Source organism: Microcaecilia unicolor, chromosome 4 (assembly GCF_901765095.1).
Source record: "Microcaecilia unicolor chromosome 4, aMicUni1.1, whole genome shotgun sequence".
NCBI classification, from domain to species: Eukaryota; Metazoa; Chordata; class Amphibia; order Gymnophiona; family Siphonopidae; genus Microcaecilia; species Microcaecilia unicolor.
Genome location: NC_044034.1, coordinates 70,049,081 through 70,076,633, shown reverse-complemented (window position 1 = coordinate 70,076,633; position 27,553 = coordinate 70,049,081). Strand labels below are relative to the sequence as shown.

The 27,553-nt window shown below is 49.9% G+C and overlaps 1 protein-coding gene across 1 annotated transcript in view; it reads left to right on the top strand.

The window, feature by feature from the left end:
• Nucleotides 1–27,553, top strand: part of ATP8A2 (ATPase phospholipid transporting 8A2) — a 1,572,980-nt gene that overhangs the window by 406,358 nt on the left and 1,139,069 nt on the right. Inside the window, exon 16 of the mRNA XM_030202396.1 lies at nt 10,437–10,542. Within this exon, the coding sequence (XP_030058256.1) occupies nt 10,437–10,542 (106 nt within the window). The remainder of the gene's footprint in view (nt 1–10,436; nt 10,543–27,553) is intronic.

Sequence of the window (27,553 nt, the reverse complement as noted above, 5' to 3'; positions counted from 1 at the left end):
TTCTCCGTCGAGCTGAAGTAGCAGCCCTGGGTGGCTTGCTGGAGAGTTCGGTGGAAGAAGGAGGGTTGCTGGCTCTCCCTGGGCTGGAAGTTTCTCTTTCTCCGTATTTGCGGTTGCCCCCACCTATGCCACAAGGGAGCCGAGAACCCCTGCTCGATGGAGAGAGTCGGGGAAGGGCGGCCCCCATGCGACCCTCAGTTGCTGGAGCGACTGTAGGAGAGGAGATCTTGGTGGTGGGGGATCCACATCTTTCTTGGGAGCTCTCTCGAGCTGTGGGTGACAATGGTGCATGGGAGCAGTACTTCCTTTTGATATAGTGCCGACTGGTAAACAAGAACCCCTACCTTCAACACAGGTGAGATCTAAGACTTTGACTTTAGAATCCTTGTGGGATGGCTTCCAGTTTGGAACAGTCTTTTCTGGGTCAGATGAGTAATATGTCTCAAAAAATTGATAAGATTGGATCACAGCAGGACATTATTCAAGCTGATGTTGGGTGTTTAAAACAATGTGTATCTTCAATGCATGCATCTTTCTATTATTAAAGACATTTCTGTTATTCATCATAGACTGGAAACATTGGATAATTCAAATGGAAGGAAGAATTTAAGATTTATTATTTTTCCTTGAGTGCCAGTAGAATCAGCATCCCTTGAGTTGAATAGTGCACAATACATTTTTTTTGATCCTCCGCAGTTGTTAGCTTTTGTTGCTTCTATGTCTCTCCAGTCTCGAGTAGTTCCAGGGACCCTGGATGTTCAGGACACCAGTAACCATATTTGAATATTTTTCTGCTACTGTTTTCCAGCTACATTTTAATAGCGGTCTCATCTTCTGTGTAGTTTTTTGTTTAGTCTCACCTTTTACTGTGCTGCTAAGAAGTGAATTGCTAAGATTGTTGTTTAAATTGTTTTCTTCAGTACTGTCGCATTTTTTCTTTTGCTCTGGGTGACTACATGAAGTGACCTGCTTCCATATGCCACCCCTACCTTCTAGTTTAAATGCTTAGAAACATATTGTCTGAGTTTCTCACCAATGGTTTTTTTTTCCTGACACAGTGAGAAGCAGCCCATCATTACCTTATAGTTTTTTGTTTTCCATGTATTGCCCCATTCTCCTATGTACCTATGTTACAAATATTTAGAAACAGGTTGCTAGTACTTTTACTATGAACAGTAATAATATTAAGGTAAATGTCAAATTATATTACTCATCCTGTGAAAACATAGCACAGTTCCAGCTGTGTTTGTAATTGTGGACTGGTGGCCACACAGTGAGGGACTTCCTCCCTTCATGGCTTTCTTGGCATGATACAGACTGAGCATCACATTGGTCAGATAGCTGGTACACCAGCTAACAGACTCTTGAATAATTTTTCTCCTATTTCCTCTACTGTAATTATGAAACTTTTAAGGAGGGCGGCAAAGAAGAGAAGTCCATTGGATTTCTGCCTTGCTTTTTACTTAAAATTATACCTGTTGAAATCTTAGACTGGCTTACAGCTTTTATTAACACTGTATTGTTGGAAGGGTCTATTCTAATGAAATTGCTTCCATTGTATTAACCCCAATTCCTAAAAACATTGGAGGTGATCTCACCCAAGTGGGCAACTTTAGACCAGTGGTCAGCATTCCCTGGAAGGCGAAACTTTTGGAGTTTGCTGTTAAGACTCAATTTTCATCATTTCTGGCAGAATCCATGTATTTACCTTCTTCTCAACATGGATTCCGTTCAATGCACAGTACTGAGACAATGCTCATTGTTCTTACAACTGAGATAAGAAAACCAGGGGTAGGGAAGTGATTCTTTTACAGGTTGACATCAAGGCAGCTTTTGATGCCATTGACCACAGCCTACTCTTGGCTAGATTGAGTGAAATGGGAATTAGAAAATCAGTTATTCAGTGGTTTTCTAGGGAATAGACAATTCAGAGTTATGAAAAAAGGTGAAGGTTTAGCAGACTGGAAACCGAATTGTGGTGTTTCTCAGGGGTCTCCCTTACTGTCTCCATTATTCAATGTTTATATGAGCCACTTGGGTAGGTATCTAAAATCCTTGAATATATTTTCATTGTCTTTTGCAGATGATATATTTGTATTATGTCCCGTACAAGATTCTTTGGATGAAACTTTTTCACTGTTAAAACACTAAATAAAGATAGTTGAGGATTGGGTTTCAGCTAATTTCAAAAGACCAAATTATTATGCTAGATTAATTTTCAAATTGGGCAAGTTTAGTAACATACGTGGAGGGGCATAATCAAACGTCGCCGGCGAAATAGATCGCCGGCGTTCTCCGAGGACAAGCAGGCTGCTTGTTCTCACGACTGGGGTTGACGTCCACGGCAGCCCCCTCCAACCGGAAGAAAACTTTGCGGGAGGTCCCGCACGCAGGGCACGCCCACCACGCATGCGCGGCAGTCTTCCTGCCCGTGCGCAACCGTTCCCGCTCAGTTTTTTTCCTTTCCGCGCTGGAGAGAGATGTGTTCACGTCCCTCTCTTAGTCAGCCCCGGAAACCGGATTGTGGCCTAGCACGCGGTTTTTCTTTATTAGTGTATGCGTTCGCGTTATTTTTCTTTAAAAAAAACGAAAAAGAGTTTTCCTCATCGTTCCTAGCCTCGAGGGCGCGTCTTCGCGGCCTTGTAGCCGCGTGGTCATTTCTTTCTTTTTTGGGTGTGCTTTTCACCACCACCATCGACGATTTTGATTTCGCCGACGCGATTTTTCCGTTGATGCCCTCGAAGGTCCCGAGCGGATTCAAGAAGTGTGGTCGGTGCAGCCGGCAGATTTCGCAGACCGATACTCACGCTTGGTGTCTCCAGTGCCTCGGCCCGGAGCATAATTCCAAGACGTGCACCTTGTGTCTCGGCTTAAGGAAGCGGACGCAGGTGGCGAGGCAAGTTCTGCAGGACCGTCTTTTTGGAACTTGCGCCGGCCCTTCGACGTCGACCTCGACGGCATCGGTGTCGACGGCCGGGTATTCGGTGCCGGTACCGATGTCGACGGCGTCGGCGCCAACTATGGCATCGACCCCAGGAGCACAGGTACCTGTGGTCTGCCGGCCTGCTGGCGACGGCGGTGGTGAGCGGCCACGCGGGAAGTCTGCCCCAGCCACTCCCGCTGCTCAGGGCCATCGGGACCGAACCCTGTCTGATCCGATACCTCGAGGCCGGGGGGGTGGGTGGGCTCCACCTCCTCCTCGTCCCTTCCGCGGAGCGCCGATGATGGGCATCGCAAGAAAGACAAGAAGCACCATCATCAGTCGCCCACGACGCATGGGACTGGCAGCTCCGGGACATCGAGGGACAACTTGACACCCAAGAAGTGGCAGTGCCGGGAGGAGCATTCCCCCTCAGTCGAAGAGGTGTCGCTGCGCAGGTCCGTGGGTATCTCGGTACCATCTCCTGGACCCGAGCAGCTTCCAGCACCGGCACCCACACCGGCCCCCTGCCTTTCCCGACAGCGGGCCTCGACGAGTGCCTCCGAGCCATCCTTCCCGGGATCCTGGAAGGGCTGATGCGTCAGGCTCTACCGGCACCGGGGGTGCTTGCGCCCCCGGCGCTGTTGATGGAGGCACCGGTGGGCTCTAGCCCGATGCTGAGGCCTCCGACGCCGATGCCGCTTGCGGCACCAGTGTCGACCGCCATTCAGTTGGAGTCCTCGTCAATGTCGATGGAGGGAGCTTCGTCCCTGCCAGCGCGGGAGTCCACCGCTCGACGCCATCATCGGGGACGTGGTTCCTCGCAGTCGAGATGGGCCCGGTTGCGGTCTGAGCTGAGAGAGCTCATGCCCGACACCGAGGAGGAGGCCTCGTGGGGGGAGGAAGAGGACCCCAGATATTTCTCCTCAGAGGAGTCTGTGGGCCTTCCCTCCGACCCCACTCCTTCACCGGAGAGGAAGCTCTCGCCTCCTGAGAGCCTCTCCTTTGCCTCTTTTGTCAGGGATATGTCTATCAGCATTCCCTTCCCCGTAGTTACTGTGGATGAGCCAAGGGCTGAGATGCTCGAAGTCCTCGACTATCCATCACCACCTAGAGAGTCTTCCACGGTGCCATTGCACAATGTCCTTAAGGAGACACTGCTTCGGAACTGGTTGAAGCCACTATCTAATCCCACCATCCCCAAGAAAGCGGAGTCCCAATACAGAATCCACTCAGACCCAGAGTTGATGCGGCCTCAATTGCCTCATGACTCGGCGGTCGTGGACTCTGCTCTCAAAAGAGCACGGAGTTCGAGGGATACCACCTCGGCGCCCCCGGGGCGGGAGTCTCACACTCTGGACTCATTTGGGAGGAAGGCCTACCAATCTTCCATGCTCGTGACCCACATCCTATCATACCAGCTCTACACGAGCATCCACATGCGGAATAATGTGCGGCAACTGGCGGACCTGGTCGACAAGCTCCCTCTGGAGCAGTCCAGGCCATTTCAGGAGGTGGTCAGTCAGCTGAAGGCGAGCAGAAAGTTCCTGTCCAGGGGTATCTATGACACCTGTGATGTGGCATCTCGAGCTGCAGCCCAAGGTATAATGATGCGCAGACTCTCCTGGCTGCGTGCCTCTGACCTGGACAACCGTACCCAGCAGCGGCTGGCGGATGTCACTTGCTGGGGGGATAACATTTTCAGTGAGAAGGTCGAACAGTTGGTGGACCAACTACACCAGCGGGAAACCGCTCTCGACAAGCTCTCCCACCGGGCGCCTTCAGCATCCACCTCTGCAGGTGGACGTTTTTCCCGGGCCCGGCAGGCTGCACCCTACGCCTACACCAAGCGTAGGTACACCCAGCCGGACCGAAGGCCTCCTCAGGCACAGGGACAGTCCCAGCATGCTCGTTCCCATCAACAGCGTGCGCCTAAGCAGCCCCCTGCGCCTCCACAGTAAAAGCAGGGGAGGGGCTTTTGACTGGATCCATGGGAACATAGCCGCCATCAAAGTATCCGTGCCGGACGGCCTGCCGGTCGGGGGAAGGTTAAAAGTTTTTCACCAAAGGTGGCCTCTTATAACGTCCGACCAGAGGGTTCTCCAAATAGTGCGGTGCGGATACACCCTGAATTTGGTCTCCACCAAATTGCCCACCGGGAGCCCAATCCTTCAGCTCCCATCACAAGCAGGTACTTGCAGAGGAACTCTCCGCCCTTCTCAGCGCCAATGCGGTGGAGCCCGTGCCACTCGGGCAGGAAGGGCAGGGATTCTATTCCAGGTACTTCCTTGTGGAAAAGAAAACAGGGGGGATGCGCCCCATCCTAGACCTGAGAGGCCTGAACAAGTATCTGGTGCGAGAAAAGTTCAGGATGCTTTCCTTGGGCACCCTTCTCCCCATGATTCAGAAAGACGATTGGCTATGTTCCCTGGATTTAAAGGATGCTTATACTCGCATCCCGATACTGCCAGCCCACAGACAGTATCTCCGATTCCGTCTGGGGACACATCACTTTCAGTATTGTGTGCTATCCTTTGGGCTTGCCTCTGCACCACGGGTGTTCACTAAGTGTCACGAAGTGTTGAGGCGTACCTACGCAAGCTGGGGGTGCACGTGTTCCCGTATCTCGACGATTGGCTGGTGAAGAGCACCTCAGAGGCAGGAGCTCTTCGGTCCATGCAGTGTACTATTCACCTTCTGGAGCTGCTGGGGTTTGTGATAAATTACCCGAAGTCCCATCTCCAGCCAGTTCAATCTCTGGAATTCATAGGAGCTCTGCTGAATTCACAGACGGCTCAGGCCTATCTTCCCAAGGTGAGGGCTCAGAATCTCCTGTCCCTCGCTTCCCAGACCAGAGCGTCTCAGCAGATCACAGCTCGGCAGATGTTGAGACTCCTGGGCCATATGGCCTCTACGGTCCATGTGACTCCCATGGCTTGTCTTCACATGAGATCTTCTCAATGGACCCTAGCTTCCCAGTGGTGCCAAGCCACCGGGAATTTAGAAGATGTCATCCGCCTGTCCATCAGTTGCCGCGCTTCGCTGCACTGGTGGACAAATCGGACCAATTTGACCCTGGGACATCCATTCCAAATTCCGCAGCCCACGAAGGTGCTCAAGACGGATGCATCTCGCCTGGGGTGGGGAGCTCATGTCGATGGGCTCCACACCCAGGGGGTGTGGTCCCCCCAGGAACAGGATCTTCAGATCAACCTCCTGGAGCTCCGAGCGGTCTGTAACGCACTGAAGGCCTTCAGGGATCGGCTGTCCTACCAAATCATCCAAATTCGGACAGACAATCAGGTTGCAATGTATTACATCAACAAGCAGGGGGGCACCGGATCTCGCCGTCTGTGTCAGGAAGCCGTCAGGATGTGGCGTTGGGCCTGCCAGTTTGGCATGCTTCTCCAAGCCACATACCTGGCAGGCGTAAACAACAGTCTGGCCGACAGACTGAGCAGAGTCATGCAACCGCACGAGTGGTCGCTCCATTCCAGAGTGGTACGCAAGATCTTCCGAGAGTGGGGCACCCCCTCGGTGGACCTTTTCGCCTCTCAGACCAATCACAAGCTGCCTCTGTTCTGTTCCAGACTACAGGCACACGGCAGACTGGCGTCGGATGCCTTTCTCCTCCATTGGGGGAACGGCCTCCTGTATGCATATCCTCCCATACCTTTGGTGGGGAAGACCTTACTGAAGCTCAAGCAAGACCACGGCACCATGATTCTGATAGCGCCTTTTTGGCCCCGTCAGATCTGGTTCCCTCTTCTTCTGGAGTTGTCCTCTGAAGAACCGTGGAGATTGGAGTGTTTTCCGACTCTCATTTCGCAGAACGAAGGAGCGCTTCTGCACCCCAACCTTCAGTCTCTGGCTCTCACGGCCTGGATGTTGAGGGCGTAGACTTTGCTTCGTTGGGTCTGTCTGAGGGAGTCTCCCGTGTCTTGCTTGCTTCTCGAAAGGATTCCACTAAAAAGAGTTACTTTTTCAAGTGGAGGAGGTTTGTTGTTTGGTGTGAGAGCAAGGCCCTAGAACCTCGTTCTTGTCCTGCACAGAACCTGCTTGAATACCTTCTGCACTTATCAGAGTCTGGTCTCAAGACCAACTCAGTAAGGAATCACCTTAGTGCAATTAGTGCTTACCATTATCGTGTAGAGGGTAAAGCCATCTCTGGAGAGCCTTTAGTCGTTCGATTCATGAGAGGCTTGCTTTTGTCAAAGCCCCCTGTCAAGCCTCCTACTGTGTCATGGGATCTCAACGTCGTCCTCACCCAGCTGATGAAACCTCCTTTTGAGCCACTGAATTCATGCCATCTGAAGTACTTGACCTGGAAGGTCATTTTCTTGGTGGCAGTTACTTCAGCTCGTAGAGTCAGTGAGCTTCAAGCCCTGGTAGCTCATGCTCCTTATACTAAATTTCATCATAACAGAGTAGTACTCCGCACTCACCCTAAGTTCCTGCCAAAGGTTGTGTCGGAGTTCCATCTTAACCAGTCAATTGTCTTGCCAACATTCTTTCCCAGACTGCATACCCACCCTGCTGAACATCAGTTGCACACATTAGACTGCAAGCGAGCGTTGGCCTTCTATATGGAGCGGACACAGCCCCACAGACAGTCCGCCCAATTGTTTATTTCTTTCGGCCCCAATAGGAAGGGGGTTGCTGTCGGGAAACGCACCATCTCCAATTGGCTAGCAGATTGCATTTCCTTCACTTACACCCAGGTTGGGCTGGCTCTTGAGGGTCATGTCACGGCTGATAGTGTTAGAGCCATGGCAGCGTCAGTGGCCCACTTGAAGTCAGCCACTATTGAAGAGATTTGCAAGGCTGCGATGTGGTCATCGGTCCACACATTCACATCACATTACTGCCTCCAGCAGGATACCCGATGCGACAGTCGGTTTGGGCAGTTGGTGCTGCAGAATCTGTTTGGGGTTTGAGTCCAACTCCACCCTCCAGGACCCGATTTATTGTGTTCAGGCTGCACTCTCAGTTAGTTGTTCTTCGTAGGTCAATTTGTGTTATGCCCTCGCCGTTGCGAGGTTCAATTGACCTGGGTTTTTGTTTTGAGTGAGCCTGAGAGCTAGGGATACCCCAGTCGTGAGAACAAGCAGCCTGCTTGTCCTTGGAGAAAGCGAATGATACATACCTGTAGCAGGTGTTCTCCGAGGACAGCAGACTGATTGTTCTCACCTAACCTCCCTCTTCCCCTTTGGAGTTGCATTTTCCTCATTCCTTTGCTTGTCATGCAACTGAGCGGGAACGGTCGCGCACGGGCGGGAAGATGGCTGCGCATGCGCAGTGGGCGTGCCCTGCGTGCGGGACCTCCCGCAAAGTTTTCTCCCGGTTGGAGGGGGCTGCCGTGGACGTCAACCCCAGTCGTGAGAACAATCAGCCTGCTGTCCTCGGAGAACACCTGCTACAGGTATGTATCATTCACTATCTATTTTGGCGGCGGCGCAACAGCTGGGCAGAACCGTATTATCGAAAAAGATGGCCAGCCATCTGTTTTTTCGATAATACGGTTTAGCCCGGCCAAATGCCACAGTTCGCCGGGTTTGAGATGGCCGGTTTTTTTTTTCAGCGATAATGGAAAAAAATACCGGCAATCTCAAACCCAGCAAAATCCAAGGCATTTGGTTGTGGGAGGAGCCAGCATTTGTAGTGCACTGGTCCCCCTGATGTGCCAGGACAGCAACCGGGCACCCTAGGGGGCACTTCTAAAATTTTTTTTAAATACACAAGTAGCTCCCAGGTGCATAGCTCCCTTACCTTGGGTGCTGAGCCCCCCAAATCCCCTCCCAAAACCACTCCCCACAACTCTACACCATTACCATTGCCCTTATGGGTGAAGGGGGGCACCTACATGTGGGTACAGTGGGTTTTTGGGGGGGGGGGTTGGAGGCTTAACATTTACCACCACAAGTGTAAGAGGTAGGGGGGGATGGGCCTGGGTCCGCCTGCCTGAAGTCCACTGCAATCAACAAAAACTGTTCCAGGGACCTGCATAATGCTGTCAGGGAGCTGGGTATGACATTTGAGGCTGGCATACAGGCTGGCAAAAAAGGTTTTTATTTTTTTAGTGTGGGAGGGGGTTGGTGACCACTGGGGGAGTATGGGGAGGTCATCCCCCATTTCCTCCGGTGGTCATCTGGTTAGTTGGGGCACCTTTTTGAGGCTTGGTCGTGAAAATAAAAGGACCAAGTAAACCCGGCGAAATACTGATGAACGCTGATTTTTTTTTCCATTATCCGCGAAAGCCGGCCATCTGGTAGCCACACCCATGCCAACCTATGTCCCACCTTCGCTACGCCGCCAACACGCCCCCTTGAACTTTCGCCGGCTCGGCGATGGGAAAGCAGCGATGGTGTCAAAAAAGCAGCTTTCGATTATACCGATTTTGCTGCTTTTGAGAGATCGCTGGCCATCTCCCGATTTATGTCGAAAGATCGCCGGCGATCACTTTCGAAAATAAGCCTGATAGTAACATAGTAGGTAACGGCAGAAAAAGACCTGTGAAGTCAGTCCTCTTTTATACAATTTGCATTGGTTGAGTCTGGAAATTTGTATCTATTTTAAAGTCGCATTCTTAGTTTATAACATTTTTATGGCATAAATTCAGAAATGGTAGGCAATCTACTCTTGTTTCCAATTAATAGGAACCATTTGCGAAGTTCTAAGACTTTATTACTTGATATTCCCTCTGTAAAGAAGATGAATTTGAAATCTGTATGGGAACGTTTATGTGCATTTTAGGGAGCTGAAATCTGGAATAATATACCAACTGAAATTCATTTAATTAGTCCTTATAGTTCATTTCATAAAGCACTTAAAACATACATATTTTCATCTCAGTATCCTGATGCATAGTAAATGATTTATAATACATTACGATAATGGTTTTATAGTAATGGATCATTTTTTCAATGTAAATCTTTTCTGATTGGGAATTGCTTCTTATTATTTTGTAATCCGCTTTTTCACTGTTAGATTAAAAGTGCAATAGAATAGAGTCCATTGTCTTGTCCTGAGGCATGGATGTTTATGTGATTTGCCCAAGGCTACAAGGAGTTGGGATTTCAACATGAGCCTTGCTGTTCCCAGAGAGAGAGAGAGAGAGAGCAGTGTGAGATAATCGGAGAGAAAGAGAACAAGAAATCCTGTAAGCTATCCATAATTCCAAACACTGCTGGAACTGATGAAATTCATCTACATGTAAATGTGTTCTAATGTATCAAGTTGCAGCTGGAATCTGAGAGAGGACTTTATTTAGTATGTAGGGTATTTCATCTTTTTACAGTTTGAGGCAGAGATTAAGTGTCTTCTCCTCTGTGAAAGGTTAAGTAAGAACCATACTTGAACAGTAAATAACTAGGATAAAGGACATTCAGTAGGAGAAAAGCATCCTCCCCCTAATCCCAAATACAGAACAGTCCTATCTAGTGGCCTTGTAATAGATTGCAGACTTTAACTGATGGTTCTTCTGTATCTCAACAGTTACTGATTTTTGTTGTTGTAGTTAACAGCAGTTAAGATACAAGAGTTCCTCACTTTGCTGGCTGTGTGCCATACTGTTGTTCCTGAGAAAGATGGAAACACAATAATCTACCAGGCATCTTCACCAGGTTAGTCATTTTCTGCTTTTCATTTATGTTGTTTGTGTGTGGTGGAAAGAGACAATTTGGTAAGAAATAGGAGAAAATGAACAAGTCTTATGGAGAACTCATCTCTACAAATACACATCTCAAGAGATTTCTGGCTGTATTGCATGACTTTTGTGTAATACTAAGATTAATATTGTGGTTCTCAACTCTTGTCGTCAAGATCCTCAATCAGGTGTGCTTTTAGGATATTCACAATGTTTGAGGGTAAAATGAAAAGTAATGCCTCCACCTCCATAATTCATCAACAGATGGCAGCTACTCACGTTCACTTGTTCTTTGAAATCTCTTCCTTCACATCAGTTGGCAAGAAGAGTCTGTGTGAGGAGGCTGTTTTGCTGTTGCTTGTGAAATGGAAGCATGCAGTGAGCACTCGTCAGTACAATTTAAGCAACGTGCTGTGATAGAATTTCTGACTTTTGAAGGAGTACCTCCAATTGAAATTTCACTATTGGATGCAAGCTTTTTATGGTGATGACTATGCATTGATGGGCCAAAAAATGTAAAGATTGTGGACCAGGATGGGCTGATTTGTGTGATCAAAAATGAAGTGGATGACCTGTGACAGCAATGGACAAATCTGGTCATGGACAATCAGAGGATCACTCAAAGTATTATGTTGCAACCTTGAAAACTTTGAAAGAATGATTGAGAAGAGTTTGGAAGCCCAAGAAGGAAATTTTGTTGCAATATGACAATGCTAGGCCTCACACAACACAAAACACCACTGAGACAATTGTGAAGATAGGCCAGATAGTCTTACCTCATCCGCCATACATCCCATGTTTTTGAGGACTAAAAGCAAGGGCTGTTAGGATTTCACAATGTGACACTATTTTTTAATATATCGTTTGATTTGGTGATATTGCATGAGGAACTACACACTGAACTGAGTTAGAAGCGACAATCAACACATTGGCAAGACATGAAAATTTGCAGATAAGTAATTCATCTCTGTTGTTGATGGGTACATCTTTATGTGACTGGATAGGCCCGCATTTGGCTACTGTGGCAGTGAAGCCATGTAGTGTTCGTAGGGTTCGTAATCGCACTCCCAATCACTGCCCCGCCCTCGAGGGAACTCTGTATAGTTGCCAGGGAAAGAAACGCGACATCAGAAGGAGCAGGGACCAATCACAGGCAATCGCACTCGCTCTCACTGCCCTGCCCTTGGACGGAAGGGAAGGCTGCATAGTAACACCATGACCAGAGAACAGAGGACCACGGTGATGGGAAGCACACAAACCGCCTGACAGGAATCTCACTTTCAAGAAAGTTGAACTCCGAGGTATGGACAGTGCACTACAAATGCTGGCCCCTACCACGACCAAATGCCTTGGATTTGGCGGGGTTTGAGATGGCCAGCATCGGTTTTTGCCGATAATGGAAACCGATGCCGGCCATCTCAAACCCGGCCAAATCCAAGGCATTTGGTTGTGGGAATACGGTTGGGGCCAGCCAAATGTCAGAGATGGCCGGGTTTGAGATGGCCGGCATCGGTTTCCATTATCGGCGAAAACCGATGCCGGCCATCTCAAACCTGGCCATCTCTGACATTTGGCCGGCCCTAACCGTATTATAGAAACGAAAGATGGCCGGCCATCTTTTTTGATAATACGGTTCTGGACCGCTCTTTGCAGTGCCGGCCATATAGATGGCCGCCGCTGTTCGATTATGCCCCTCCACGTGTATCTCTCTCTTCCATTCTCTGAAAATGAACTCCAAGGTACAGACATCAAAGGAGGAGGCAAGTGGAGAGAACGGAAGGGGAGAAGAATCTTCCCTTAAAAACATTAATGGCAGAAGGTCATCACCTTGCTAGAGCTCGTTTCATTTCAATGAGAAACGGGTTTTTTTTTTACTAGTATATAATAATTGATAAAAGAAAAATTGATGGTGGTCAATGTAAACCACAATAGTAGGTATATAAGAATTATTATTTATAGATATCTTGAATTTGTGTTACATTATTCATCAGACATATTATCATTGCTATATATAACAGTCGGATCTGATATGCTTCCTTTTTTACTTTCCTTTGAAAATTCATTAAATCTTTTTTGACTATAAGTTCAACAGGTAACATAAGCTTCCATAAATGTGCTAAATTAGTTATTTGTGTATTTATGTGCATCACATTTGGATTGAATAATATAGGACATAGAATAGGTGGTACATACCTGGAATTCCTTCCTGCAGGTGGTGGAGACGAAAATGGTAAAAGAACATATTACTGGTAATATATTACTTTTAAAAGTAATGAGTAACTGTAATGATTACTGTCGTGCAAATGTTACTGAAAATCTAATATATTACAGCTATTTCGTAACGAGTAATATATGGCTAGATTCTGTATATGGTGCTGTAAAAAATTGACTGCTAAGTGCTGTTCTACAAACGACACTCAGAGATGAGCGCCGTTTATGGAATAGCGCCTAGCACTGAGATCCATGCCCAATTTTTAATGCGAGGATTTACACCAAATGAAACCTGGTGTAAATCCTTGTGCCTAAATGAGGCATGGATTTGCCATATTCTATAAAACTGCACACAAATTCTAGGAATGCTCCTGACCCACCTATGCCCCTCCCATGGCCATGCCACTTTTTTGATCCAGTGTAAAAATGTATGTGTGCATCTTTGTAGAAAGGGACTATAAAGATGTTCACCATAGGCGCCCGGTGTAAGAGGCTTGGACAGGCTAAGCATCCCCTGCTGTGCTCTGAGAGGTTTAAATTGTTGATTTACCTCCATCCTCACAGCAGGAGCTGCAGTGAAAGCCCTCTAGCCTTGTGAATCAGTTGTAGAAATTGGTTTATGGTTTGTTTACCTTACTGCTGGGAGAACAGGGAGAGGGGGGTGGGTTGGCTCGGTTGCCAGGGAGATATTTAAGGAGGATGACTTTCTGACCTGCACTGAGAACAGATAGCAGCAAAATCGGACAACCAGACAACAAAGGTAGAAAAGATCATTTTATTTTCATTATAGTGTTTGGAATATGTCCACTTTGAGAATCAGGTGCTCAACATTAAAAGTTTATATTTATTTACTTATTTATGGCATTTTATCCCACATTAAACATGAATTAGGATGTTTTATGGCTCTACATGAGAATTGTGATATTATGATCCTTGTTTCATATTGTTGACGGTCTGCATTTTCCGTATGGGTGGTATATTGGTGTATTAGGTTTTGCCCAATGTAATATTTATAGTACAGTAAGGTTCTGAGTGTGTTTTTGCACAAAGTTGTGCATAGTGTTTTGCAGTTGAGCTATTGTGGTTAGAATATGCTTTGAGCAACCACTTTATTCTTTGATATATGATACATATCTAATATCTAAATTTAATAAAAGGTATTAATTGTGACTTTTATTTTTATTTATTTTTTCTGTGTGTTATCAGACAATTATGGATTTAAGCTCCACCCCTGGCCCCACCCCTAACCCCGCCCCCTTTAGCCTCCCCAAACAGTTGGGCCACCGACCGCCTATGATGTTCACCTAAATTCAAATTGGTGCCATTAGCAACAATAATTGTTAGTGCCTGATTATTGGTGCTAATTGGTTCGTAAGGCAATTAAATTGCTCATGCAAATTGGGCACGTTCTCAAATTTGCGTGCGCAGTTTTGAGTGCCATATATATAATTAGGGAGTTAGCACCCATCCGACTATCTTTGCATCACTAGGCCCATTATTGAGCTGCTTCCGGTTTCTGGCAAACTTTTTTTTTTAGTGACGTTGTTCAAGCATACAGCATGAGGTGATAAAGATAGCTGGGTCTTCAACATTTAAGCATTCTGTTTATGTCAAATGTTTTGCCTTAGTAAACAAAAAAGATAACAATATTTATATTAGGTGTAAGTTTTGTCCAGTAAGCCACAAACTTGAGAGTGATGTAGTAGTGTCAATGCCAGCAAAGAAACCCAAAATCTTGCTCAATCAACTGTTGATTTTCATGACATCAAAGTGTTACTGATCTCATCATGAACTTTCTTGTAGAAGATATGCAGGCATTCAGCATTATCGAGCAGCCATCTTTTGTTAAACTCGTCATTAGGTTGCAACCAGTAAGATAAACTCTGGTTTGACGTCTTAAGGTTAAATTTGTCAAAATGAAGGAAACACTGACTGTGCATCTGAGTGAAATGCCATATGTTTGCAAAAGTGCCAATTTCTAGATAAATCATATTTGCCGTTTTTTCAGTGTGACTTTTCACTGGTTAGACAAAACTTCTCTATAGTGTCACTCTGCTGATCTTATATGTCAACATATAAAGAGGCAACACACTTATGGTCTAATAGTTTCAACTCTTGAGACTGTCCACAGTAATCTAGCAGCTAAGATGACAATGACCATCACAGACAATGGCTCTAACTTTGTCAAAGCCTTCAATTTGTTTTCAGATGACTCAGCTGATCATCGCCCCAAAGAAAATTGATACAATGTATAGAATCCAGAAATCCACTGAGTTTGAGAAAACACAGTTATTCTCATCATTCCCTAGTTGTGTAATCTGCTTTGAAGCAGACTCGCAGTGCAAAATCTAGAATGTTAGACTGTTTTGGCAGAAAACCATTTCAAGCTTCAGTGCTAACCAATTGCATATTGCATTAAAAACTTTATTCCACAATTTACGTGGAATCTCTAATACAGAGTACTCTATCTTTTGTGGAATTCCTTCTTACTAAGAAAGCTGAGGAATTCCAAAAGCTTCACAGAAAACTTCTCAACTGTCATAAATATCTGGCAAGGCAGGCCTTTGATGTATCTTCACTCGTTTCCGCCTTAGCCGTGGCAATGCTACGTCTTTCCTGGCTCAGAGTCTCTGACCTCGAATCTCCTGTCCAGGAGCATCTAGCAGATGTCTATTCTCGTGGAGAAAACTTGTTGGGTGACAAAGTTGAGGAAGTAGACAACATAATGAAAAAACATACAGATACTATTAAGAAACTCTATCCAGTCCACAAACTTCTGCTACTTCTTCTTCTAGAAGATTTGCAGGAGGATATCTATACTCCAATTATTATCCCCCCGATATTCAGCTGGCAGTGGTCAGTGTTTTTTTAAACGCTGATTATTGCTGGCTAAATTATCCCCTGATATTCAGTGCTGTGCCATGTCCAGGCACCGGCACTGAATATTGGGGACTAATTTCAGGTGTGCTGGGCACCAGTGCTTATGCGAGCCCGGCCTATATTCAGCCAGAGCCTGCATATGAGTTTATGCTGAATATTTGTGCAGTACCATGAGCTGCCATGAGAGGTTGCAGGAGCCATTTTGGATGGGAACCACAAGGGGTAGGAGTGAGGGGGCTGCGCTCCTGCCCCCATCGACCATGCTGGACTACCAGGGATACAGGTTAGGTCCGGGGAAGGGGTTTCTACCTGTATAGGAGAGGGGTCTTCCAGGGGGATTCTTACTGCAGGCTAAAGGAGGGAAAGAGGGGGCATTGTTGGGAGGGCTTGGGGGCTCTTTTGGGAAAAAAAAGGTTATATAAGTGCCGGCCCGATATTTAGAGCTAGTACCTGGATAGCTAAGCTATTTAGCTATGAGGGTGACTGCACTCAATATTGCTGACACCTGTATAACCTTGGCCTCCTCCCCAGTGCTGCCCCTAGCACCGCCCCCTGATCTGCCCATTTTTTAGTTGGGTGGTCAGTGGGCATATTCAGTGGCACAGTCTGGTTAAGTGCCACTGCTTATCTCCACTTAGGCAGTGGGAAGTGATTTAAGCGGACAGGAAAGGCCCTTGCCCGCTTAAATGACTTTTAATTTTGAGTCCTTTATGTCTAAGCATTGTTACATTCCTACGCATGCTCCACCTCAAAGGACTATGCCCCAATGCTTTCATCCAAGGCAAAAATCCCAGACACCCTCTCAGTCTAAACAGCAACCTAATTTTTGACTCCTTCCTAGAGAGCATTGCCAATGTACAGCTGTCTGTGCCAAGCGACCTACTGGTCAGAGGGAGGTTCATTCTCTTTCAAAAGAGGTGGCCTTTCATAACCTCCAAAGGTAGGATGCTATACACCATTTAGCACGGCTACGCTCTGCATTGGCAAAGAAGACCTCCCGACCATCAACTAAGATAGTCTCATTTCAGTTCCCTCCAAATGAAACTACCACAAGAGGAGCTCTTGGTCCTCCTCCAGCAGAATGCAATAGAATCATTTGGCTTGGCCTAGGATCCTCGAGTCTTCATGAAGTGCCTAATATTTGTAGCTGCAACACTTCACAGGTGGGCATACAGGTCTTCCCCTACCTGGATGGCTCCTGGGAGTCAGCGAACACCTCCATTCTGTCCACCATAAGGCTCCTTGAACTCCTCGGATTTGTGACCAATTACCCTAAATCACATCTTCAACCAGTTCAGACCTTACAGTTCATAGAGGCTCTCCTTAATACTGCTCTGGGATGAGCCTTCCTTCCTCAACTGAGGGCAAACAACATACTACATCCCGCAACCCAGATGTTTAACTCCACCCAAGTGACGTGGAGGGGCATAATCGAACGCGAATGCCAATCTCCATGGGCGTCTATGTCCAAAAACGGGTATGTGAAGAGGTGGGACAGACCGTATTATCGAAAAAGATGGGCGTCCATCTTTCGTTTCGAAAATACGGTTTGGACGGACCAAATGCCATGGATTTGGTCCCTTCTGAGATGGGCGTTTTTTTTTTAGCGATAATGGAAACTAAAAACGCCCAGCTCAGAAACGTCCCAATCCAAGCCATTTGGTCGTGGGAGGGACAAATGTACAACACTGCCATAGCTCTTAGAGGTGAAGGGGGCAACTACATGTGGGTACAGTGGGTTTTAGAGGCCTCCCATTTACCACCACAAGTGTTACGGCTGGGGTCTGCCTGCCTGAAGTGCACTGCAGTACCCACTAAAAGTGCTCCAGGGACAGGACTTGTTGCTGGTGTATAACCTTGGCACAGCAGTTCACACCTGAAGACTAATCTCGCTGAAAACGTCCTTTATTTGAATAAGCACCTTTACTCACAGTTAACTGCAGATCAGAGGCTGTGCCCCACTGGCAACGAGTCTTGCTGGTACTGAGATTAGCAGTAGATCCGAGCTGGCAGAATGGTGTACAATGCCCTCTTTCAGCAACATTCAAGGTAAGAACTAACGTTCTCTAACGTGGGTAACACATGAAAGGGATCTAAAAGTGTCTTACACAAATGGCTACTACCTCATGGACTACCGGAAACAAAACAGGGCACACTCTGACCCAGTAAGCAGAGGGAAAAGCACCATGGGATTAGAGCCTACCAACTACCAACTTCGTGAGCATTTAACACAAGCTAGTGGAATCACGGAGCGCAATACCCTACACCCAGACTCTGCAGTGCCCTTAACAGAAAAGGTGTCACACTCACCCGAGACCCACATCAGAACCAGGGAAAGGCTGTCAGAGGATAGAACACATTCTGCTGTCATGGAGGTGGGTACGGCATTTGAGGCTGGCATATAGGCTTGGGAAAAAAATTGTAAAGTGGTTTTTTTTGGTGGGAGGGGGTTAGTGACCACTGGGGGAGTCAGGGGAGGTCATCCCCGATTCTCTCCGGTGGTCATCAGGTCAGTTGGGGCACTTTTTTGGGACTTGGACCTGAAAAAAAGGGTCCAAATAAAGCAGACCAAATTCTCGTCAAAAACACCCTTGTTTTGATTATCAGCTAAAGACGCCCATCTCTCCTCGGCCGATAACCACGCCCCAGTCCCGCCTTCGCCACGCCTCTGACACGCCCCTGTGATCTTTGTTCGTCTCTATGATGGACTGCAGTTGAGGACGCCAAAAATCGGGTTTCAATTATACTGATTTGGGCGCTCACGGGAAACGGACGCTTATCTCCCGATTTGGGTCGAAATATGGGCGTCTTTCTCTTTCGAAAATAAGCTTGATAGTAACATAGTAAATGACGGCAGATAAAGACTTGTACGGTCCATCCAGTCTGCCCAACAAGACACTTTATATGCATACCCAAGTTTGATTTGTCCTTGCCTTTCTCAGGGCACAGACCGTAGAAGTCTGCCTAGCAGTGTTCTTGTACTAAGTTCTGAAGCTAACATCGAAGCCCCTTAAAATTTACACTCCAGCCCATCCCTATCTATTCAGTCACGATCAGGGCATAGACCATAGAAGTCTGCCCAGCTCCCATTTTGTTTCCCAATTACTGGCGTCGCCACCCAATCTCCGCTAAGATTCAGCAGAACCATTTCTTCTAAACAGAATTCCTTTGTGTTTATCCCATGCATGTTTGAATTCCATCACCGTTTTCATCTCCACCACCTCCCGCGGGAGGGCATTCCAAGGCAGTTGTTGGAAGGAGGAGGAGGTGTGGTTGGAAGCTCTGCTAGTTTCCAGAGAGGAAGGGAGTGAGGCCAGCTCCTTGCCCCACCATGCAGCAGGCCCGGGGGGAGCATGCCTCAGGAAAGGCCCAGGCTCTGGGGCCTTCGGGGGCCCGGGACCTGAGGGCCGGGAGGAGTGGTTCCTTCGCTGGGAAACCCCCAGAAAGGAGGGAGAGGAGCCCGGTAGATCGAAGGGCACTGCAACCCCAGGGCGGAGGTGTGAGCAGCGGCCCCCCCACTGCCTCACAATATCTGGAAGGTGAGGGGGGAAGAACGCTGGAGCTGGCTCAGAAGTAGAGTTTGGAAGACCCGGAACGGGTAGTGGATGTAAGGCAGCCAGAGGCTGGGGAGAATGAGGAGAGCGAATCCTCAGATGACGATGAGGTGGACTTGGTGGAAGGCTGGTATGATCCGGACGACCCAGCAAGCAGGATAATTGCTATTGTGAGGCGCATTAAGAAGGAAGAAAAAGAGGTGGTCGAGCTGGGGAAAAGAGTTAAGATGGCGCACACGATGTGCAGGTTAGCCCCCGAGGAACATAAGCGGATGTATGAGAAAGAAGAGGCGTGGCTAGTGAAACTGCTGGCCAGAAAGGAACTGTTAGTGAGAAAGTTGAAAAGGGGCTCAGGAAACCCTCTGCAGGAACTTTATTGTAACCGGGATCGGATGTCCTCTATGCTAACACCAGGAGGTGCAGGGGGGCTGGGATCCCTGCAGGAGCAGGCAGGGGTTCACAGTCCCTCCCCGTTAACCTTCATGAGGCAGCTGGCCACACAGTCCGGTGTGGGGGAGCAAGGAACAAGTAAGAAGGAAAAACAGCAAGTCCAGATACTGGAAGTAGCAGATGGGAACATGGAGTGTGCCCTTTACACAGCGGAGGTGGAGGTACCTGGAGATGATGATGGCGTGGGGGACCAGGCGGCTGAAGAGGCACCACTTGAGAGGACGGTGCAGGTGAGCCACGGAAGGCAGAAGCCGTCATTGCTGTTGGTGGAGGAGTCCGGACGGATTGCTGAGCAGCTGGAGTTGACTGGGCATCAGAATCCTCGCCCACTACACGAGGAGGAGAGAGCGGTTGATGCTGGGAAGGCAGAGGATGGAGGCCTTCAGGGCAGTGGACACGGAGAGCGGACTGGTCACCAGTCGGCGAGGGATGATTCCTCACCGGGTGCAGAGCAGGCTGGGAGTTCTTCAGCATTGCCGGGGGTCCATGAGGAGGACCTGGGAGAAGAGAGGCAATACCCCAGCGACACGTCCCCAGGCATGGAGACGGAGGTAGCAAGCCAGGAGAGCTTGGCGGTGGAGAACCCGAGGAGGGAGCAGGAGAGCCCGAGGAAGGAACAGGAGGAGCTGGCCTATGGGAACAGTGGAGTGTCTGAGGCCCCGCCCCGAGGATTGGACGTCAGAAGGAGTTCGGGGGCAGGGTGCCTGGAAGCTCCGGTACTGGACAGCATTGCACAGCTGACGAGGGACAGTTCGGCCCCAGAGCGGACCCTGGTTATCGCAGGGACGTGTGGACGCTTTGGGGGCAAGTCTGGACTCTGTGGGGGATGGTGTTCGGGTAGTAGAGACACGGGACGGAGCTGTAATAAGGGGAGAGGGGGGAATGGAAGGGGGGCAGGGGAGGGGGGATGGGGTTGGGGTGGGAGAGAAAGGGGGAGGCGGGGGTAGGGTGGGAAGTAGTATAGGGGGTGGGGGAGGGGGGCATTGGGGGCAGGGGTCTCGGTCTTTTGCAGCAGTGGTTCAGGGGAAGGGGGGGGAGGACAGAGTGGAATTGGGAATATGGGCAGGGGTTTTGAGGGGTCAGGGAGGGGGTCTGGTCAGCTGCCAAAAAGGCGTAATGTGGTGCAGTTGAAGTGGGTAGGGGAGGGGGCGATGCCATCCCGGGAGTTGGTTCTGCGGCAGGTGATGGGGCTGGGATTTATCCCGGAGGATTTCTATGCCTGCATCCACCCCGTCAATGTCCCAGAATATGATTTAAGTTTCTTGACCCAGAGGGGCTTGGAGGAGTTTTGGGAAAGGTATGAGGGAGTGAGGGGGGTGGGGGAATGGAGGGGTTTTAAGGCTATCCCGATTAGTCAGCCGGACCTGGTGCAGGTGACCCTGCTGGTACGTAATGAATCCCTGTCCAGGGCTGACTTGGAGTATTGGCTGCAACGGTATGCAGAGCTGCCATCCCCGTTATCCAAGTTGCCGGATCCTAGTCGGGTTTGGGCAGGGGGATGGGGAGCACTGGTCAGGTTGCGGCAGGTAGGGCACATAGTGCAGCACCTCCCCTCGGCAGCTTTCCTTGGCCGTGATAGAATACTCTGCTTCTATAAAGGACAGCCACGACAATGTTTTAAATGTGGTTCGTTCAGACATTTTAGTATGTCGTGTCCGGTGTTAAAGTGTGGGAGGTGTGGGGATATTCGACATGCCACAGAGGATTGCATTTTGATTCGCTGCAATCTGTGTGGTAACCTGGGACATGTATTTAGGGACTGTCCACAGGCATCTCATAATGGGGAGGGGGAGGTAGGGAGTGAGGAGAGCGATGGGGGGGTGGACGGGGAAGGGGTGGGGGTTTGGCAGGAGCCGGAGGCAGAGGGGGGGCAGGGGAAGGCGGGGGAGGGGGATTGGGTGCAAGTGGTACGGAAGAAGAAGGGGAAGGTAGGGAAGGTGGGGGGTCGGGAACGGAAGGAGAAGGGGCAGAAGGGGTCAGGGGGGGGAATAGGTATCAAGTGTTGGGGGAGGAGGCAGAAGAGGAGGAGATGCGGAGGGAGGAAGGGGAGCAGATAGGGGGGAGGGTGGAACGGAAACGGAAGTTGGGGAAGGCACGGGAGGGTCGGGTGGGGGGTAGGAAGAAGGGGGTTCAGGAGGGAGGAGAAGGGGAAGGAAAGGAGGAGGAGGACGGGGGAAGGAAGGGGATGGAGGGCAGGATGGGAGAAAGGGGAGTAAAAGGAAGGCGGAGGGAGTGGAAAGTAGGGTTCGGGACCCTCCGAGGAGTTGGGGGGAGCGAGTGGAAGTGGAGGAGGGTTTGGGAGAGGTTGTGGACGGGGGGGTGAGGGGTTGGGGGTGATGAGGAGGATGAACAGGAGGATGGAAGAGGGCGGAGGGGGCGAGCTTGAAGGGGGGGGGGGTGGGAGGGGGATTGAGGATGCAGGGGGGGGTGTGCAAGTGGCCCTGGATCCGGGGGGGGGGGAACGGGGGCGGTCTGGAGGTGGTGGTACAGTTAAGGAAGGAGGGTTCGAGGGGCTGACGGCTTCTACGGCTGACAATGGCAGGGCTTCTTCTGACGTTTGCCTCGCTTAATGTAGCGAGTATCGCCTCGGCTAAGGCACAGTGTCTGGCATATGATACGTTTGCTCGGGTGCGGGCTGATTGTTTTCTGCTGCAGGAGACGCGGCTGAGGTCGCTGGAAGAGATTCGGCGAGCAAAACGGGCCTGGAGGTGGGGACCCTCGGTATGGGGGATAGCGGGGGAAAGGTATGGGGGGGTCGGGATTCTGTTTAAATCCCAGGAGGTTAACATCCAAAGAGTGGTGGAATTGGGGGTGGGAAGATGTCTGGTAGTAGATGTGATTTGGGGGGGAAGGGCTTTGAGAGTGGTGAATATATATGGGCCCCAGAGTAAGAAGGAGAGGGTGGGTTTGTTTGGGAAAATCAGGCCCTATCTCTGCACATCCCGCCAGATTCTTTGGGGGGGGGGGGATTTCAATACCATACTTCGAAAACAGGATAGCGGGGGTAGATCGGCGCAGGTACGGTATGACGGAGTACGATTGGCAGGGATTATGAGGGAAGCAGGGTTGATCGATGCACATATGGAGTTTTGTGGGGAGGCGGAGGGGTTCACGTTCTTTCGAGGGCAGTGTAGGAGCAGAATAGATCGATTTTTAGTGCGGCGGGGGGTGTGTGCTGGGGGGCCGTGGGTAATGAATGTGGACTTCTCGGATCATCGTATGGTCCTCCTCCGGGTTGGGGGGGGGGCAGCCAATAGGCCGGGAAGGGGGTTATGGTGGTTGAATCTGAAGTGGTTGCAAGATGAGAGGATACGGGAGGATTTTGGGGGGTTTTTGGAAGACCAAGTAACGGTGCAGGGAGCCTTTCGGTCGCTTGGGGGATGGTGGGATGAGGTGAAATGACGGGCACGGGGGTTTTTCTTACGGCAGGCCAGGAAGGATGGTATGGAGCGGACGAGGTTGGGACTAGCAGTTAAACAGAGGAGGGATAAGCTGATTTCCCAGGGGGGACAGGAGGAGGAGATCAGGGAATTGCAGGACCTCTTGGAGCAAGTGCAATACAACCGGTATGCCTCCTTGGTGTACGAACGGGACTTCGGGAAGCTAGTTCACCCGGATCCCTTGGCCTGTTGTAGGGAACGACGGGAGCACAGGGTGGTGGAAAAGGTGAGGGATGCTGGAGGGATTTTGCAGGAGTCTAAGGAAGGGATCCTAGGGGCAGTGGGGGCTCATTTTTCGGGATGTTTTGCTGCCCAGGGGCTAGATGAGGAATGGATGGAACATTACGTGACAGGTACCCCGGGGATAGCGAACTGGGGTCCTCAGCTTCAGGTCTTATTACGGCCTTGGACATTGGGGGAAGTGGAGGAGGCCATTGGGGCACTTCACAAGCGGTCATCGCCGTGGCCGGACGGCCTGCCGGCTGAGTTTTACCAGGCTTTCCGGGCCCGGTTGGGGCCGATTTTGTTGCAGGTGTGGGAGGCGGCCCGCGTGGAGGGGTCCCTTCCGAAGTCTTTGACGGAGTCGGCCCTGGTCCTGCTCAGCAAGGGGAAGGACCCTACGGAATTGGCCAATTGGCGGCCCATCGCGTTAGTCAATACAGATCGTAAGATTTTTGCACGTATGCTATTCCAGAGGATGAGACAGGTGTCCGGGCCTCTGTTGGCGACCTCGCAGGCGTGTGGGGTACAGGGACGGGGGGTTCTAGAGGCAGCGGCCTGGGTGCGGGAGGGGTTCGAGTGTAGCAGGGAGGGGGGAGACTGTTAGTAGCCCTGGACCAGGAGAAGGCGTTTGATCGGGTACAATGGTGTTTTTTATGGAGAGTGTTGGGGCATTACGGATTCCCGAAGGAGTGGGTAGGGCAGCTACAGCTTTTGTACCATCAGGCACAATGTTTTCCCTTGATTAATGGCTGGCGGGGGAGGGGGTTCGGAGTAGGGGCGGGGGTGCGGCAGGGGTGTCCACTTAGTCCGCTGCTCTATGCCTATGCTATTGACCCCTTTGTGAGACGGGTGGAGCAGGGGGGGGGCAGGGTCTGCAGGGGGTAGAGGTGGGGGGGGATAGTCGGTTAAGAGTGGTGGCGTACGCCGATGACGTCACAGTATGGGTGGCAGATCAGCAGGAGGGGGTACAGTTGTTGGGCTTGATTAGGGAATATGCAAGAGCAACGGGGTCAAGGGTGAACCGGGAGAAATCACAGAGTTTGTGGGTGGGGGAGCGGGGGAGGATTTTTGAGTTGGGGGGGGGGGGTTCCCTATCCCGGGAGAGCACCTTAGGGTGCTAGGGATATATTTTGACTTGGGGATTATGGCCTGTACAACTGGGACAGGTGTCTGGAGAAGGCCGAGACCCGGGTAAATCGGTGGAAGGGGTGGAGAATGTCCATGGGGGAACGAGTTCGGTTGATTAAGGGTCATCTGGTTCCCCTCTTTTTGTTTGTCAGTCATATTTGTTTATTGCCTGAAGGCAGGTATACGAGGTTATACAGTGTTTTTTTTCAAATGCTGTGGGGGAACCGGATGAATCCAGTGAAGAGGAACATAACATACTTGACGAGGAAGGAAGGGGGGGTGGGTATGTTGAATCCGGTGTTATTTTTTAGTGCATTATTTTTACAGTTTAATTTGGGTAGGGCGGTGGGACCGGAGCCGCCGGGGTGGGCACAGAGCGTGCTCCGGTGGTGGCCAAGATATTGGTCTCTCTGGCAGCAAGGGGGGAGAGTGGTAGCGCTGAGGAAGGGTGGTCCGGGGGGGGGGGGTGGGCTATTACAAACTTCTGCTTAAGCTGGTGCGGGTGTGGGGGGTGTTGGCAGAAGATATTAGGGAAGGGAGGAGGGCGGTGTGGATGGAGAGGGTGAGGTCGCAGGTGTTCCCGGCGCCGCTGGTGCTGCGGGATGGCCCGGAGGCTCGATTGCAGCAAGGTCTGCAGTTTATCACATCTGACCGGATCCCTGTTAAATATCGGGACATTGCGTGGCTGTCCTTTCACGGAAAGCTGTATGTGCGGGGTAATTTAAAATGTCGCAAGGCGCAAGACCGAGGATGTCCGAGGGGGGAGTGTGCTGGGTTGGAGGAAACAATGGAGCACTTCCTGCAGAAGTGTTCATTTTCGGGCCAAGTGGGGGACAGGGTTGCCTCCTTGCTACAGATCCCCGGGTTTCGTAGTTACAGCTATGCGGATTGGGTCTATGGCCCTCTGGGTAGAATTGGGGGTTTGGATCCGGTGACGAGGTTTGTGATCTCGGTGATCTTGCGATATTGTCTGTGGATGGCGCGATGCAGGGTCTCCCTGCACCAGGATGTCCGGTCAGTGGAACAGATCAGCTGGGAGGTGGTGGGGGCGGTGCAGGCAGTGGCGAAGTGGGAACGGGTGGAGAAAGGTAGGAGGGTGGCCGCTAGGTGGTGGGAACAGGTGAGGTTGAACCCGCCCTGAATACTATGAGGGTTTGTTGTTGTAGGTGGGTGTTATTTGGTTGGTGGGGGGAGGCCCTATGGTGGGATTGTGGATAGGAGGTGGGAGGGGGTTGCGTTGTGGATAGTTGTTGTTCGGGGATGAGGGGGGAGGGATGAGGGGGTGATATGTGCTGTTTGTATTCTGTTTTTAGTTTTTATAATAAAACGAGTTCTCCACATATCCACCACCCTCTCTGTGAAAAAATACTTCCTGACATTAGTCCTGAGTCTGCCCCCCTTCAACCTCAATTCATGTCCTCTAGTTCTACCGCCTTCCCGTCTCCAAAAAAGGTTCGTTTGCGGATTAATACCTTTCAAATATTTGAACGTCTGTATCATGTCACCCCTGTTTCTCCTTTCCCTCAAGGTATACATGTTCAGGTCAGCAAGTCTCTCCTCGTATGGTTTGCAACGCAAATCCCATACCATTTTTGTAGCTTTTCTTTGGACTGCTTCCAGTATTTTTACATCTTTAGCAAGATACGGCCTCCAAAATTGAACACAATACTCCAAGTGGGGCCTCACCAATGACTTGTAGAGGGGCATCAACACCTCCTTTCTTCTGCTGGTTATGCCCCTCTCTACGCAGCCTAGCATCCTTCTGGTCATGGCCGTCGCCTTGTCACATTGTTTCTTCACCTTCAGATCCTCAGACACCAACACCCCAAGGTCTCTCTCCTGAGTCGAGCTTATTAATCTCTCCCATCCTATTCGGTATCGCGCTTTTGGGTTTCTGCACCCCAAGTGCATCACTCTACACTTCTTGATAACAAAATTGTAGTGAGAGTACTTTACTGTTTATAAATTAAATTTTAACTGCCAGACCCTCGACCATTCTTCTAAGGTTCGGAGATCCCTTCTCATCGTTTCTACTCCCTCCAGGGTATCCACTCTATTGGCTATTTTCGTGTCATCCGCAAAAAGGCACACCTTTCCTTCCAACCCTTCAGCAATATCTCCCACAAATATATTAAACAGAATAGGCCCCAGCACCGACCCCTGAGGAACTCCACTGCTCACCTTTCTTTCCTCCAAGCGGATTCCATTTACCACCACTCTCTGCCACCTGTCGGTCAACCGGTTTCTTATCCAGTTCACCACTTTCGGTCCTAAGTTCAACCCTTTCAGCTTATTCATGAGTCTTCGGTGGGGGATCGTATCAAAGGCTTTGCTGAAGTCCAAGTAGATTACATCTAGCGCACGTTCTTCATCCAGTTCTTTGGTCACCCAGTCAAAGTCAATAAGATTTGTTTGGCAGGATTTTCCGTTGGTAAAGCCATGTTGCCTCGGGTCCTGTAACCCGTCGGCTTCTAGAAAGTTAACTATCCTTTCTTTCGGCAGTGACTCCATTATTTTTCCTACCACTGACGTGAAACTTACCGGTCTGTAGTTTCCCACTTTTTTGTCTCCACTTTTGTGAAGAGGGACCACATCTACTGGTCTCCAATCCCGCGGAACCTCTCCCGTCTGTAAAGGCCTATTTAAGAGGTCCCGCTAGGACCTCTCTGAGCGCCCTCAGTATCCTGGGATATATCCCGTCCGGCCCCATAGCTTTGTCCACCTTCAGATTCTCAAGCTGTTTATAAACTCTTTCTTCCGTAAACGGTGCAGTATCCACTCCATTCCCAGACTCAAGAAAAATGTCAGGAAGTATTTTTTCACGGAGAGAGTAGTGGATGCTTGGAATGCCCTCCCGCAGGAGGTGGTGGAAACGGTAACGGAATTCAAACATGCGTGGGGTAAACATAAAGGAATCCTGTTCAGAAGGAATGGATCCTAAGGAGCTTAGCCGAGATTGGGTGGCAGAGCCGGTGGCGGGAGGTGGAGATGGTGCTGGGCAGACTTATACGGTCTGTGCCAGAGCCGGTGGTGGGAGGCTGGACTGGTGGTTGGGAGGCGGGGATAGTGCTGGGCAGACTTATATGGTCTGCGCCCTGAAAAG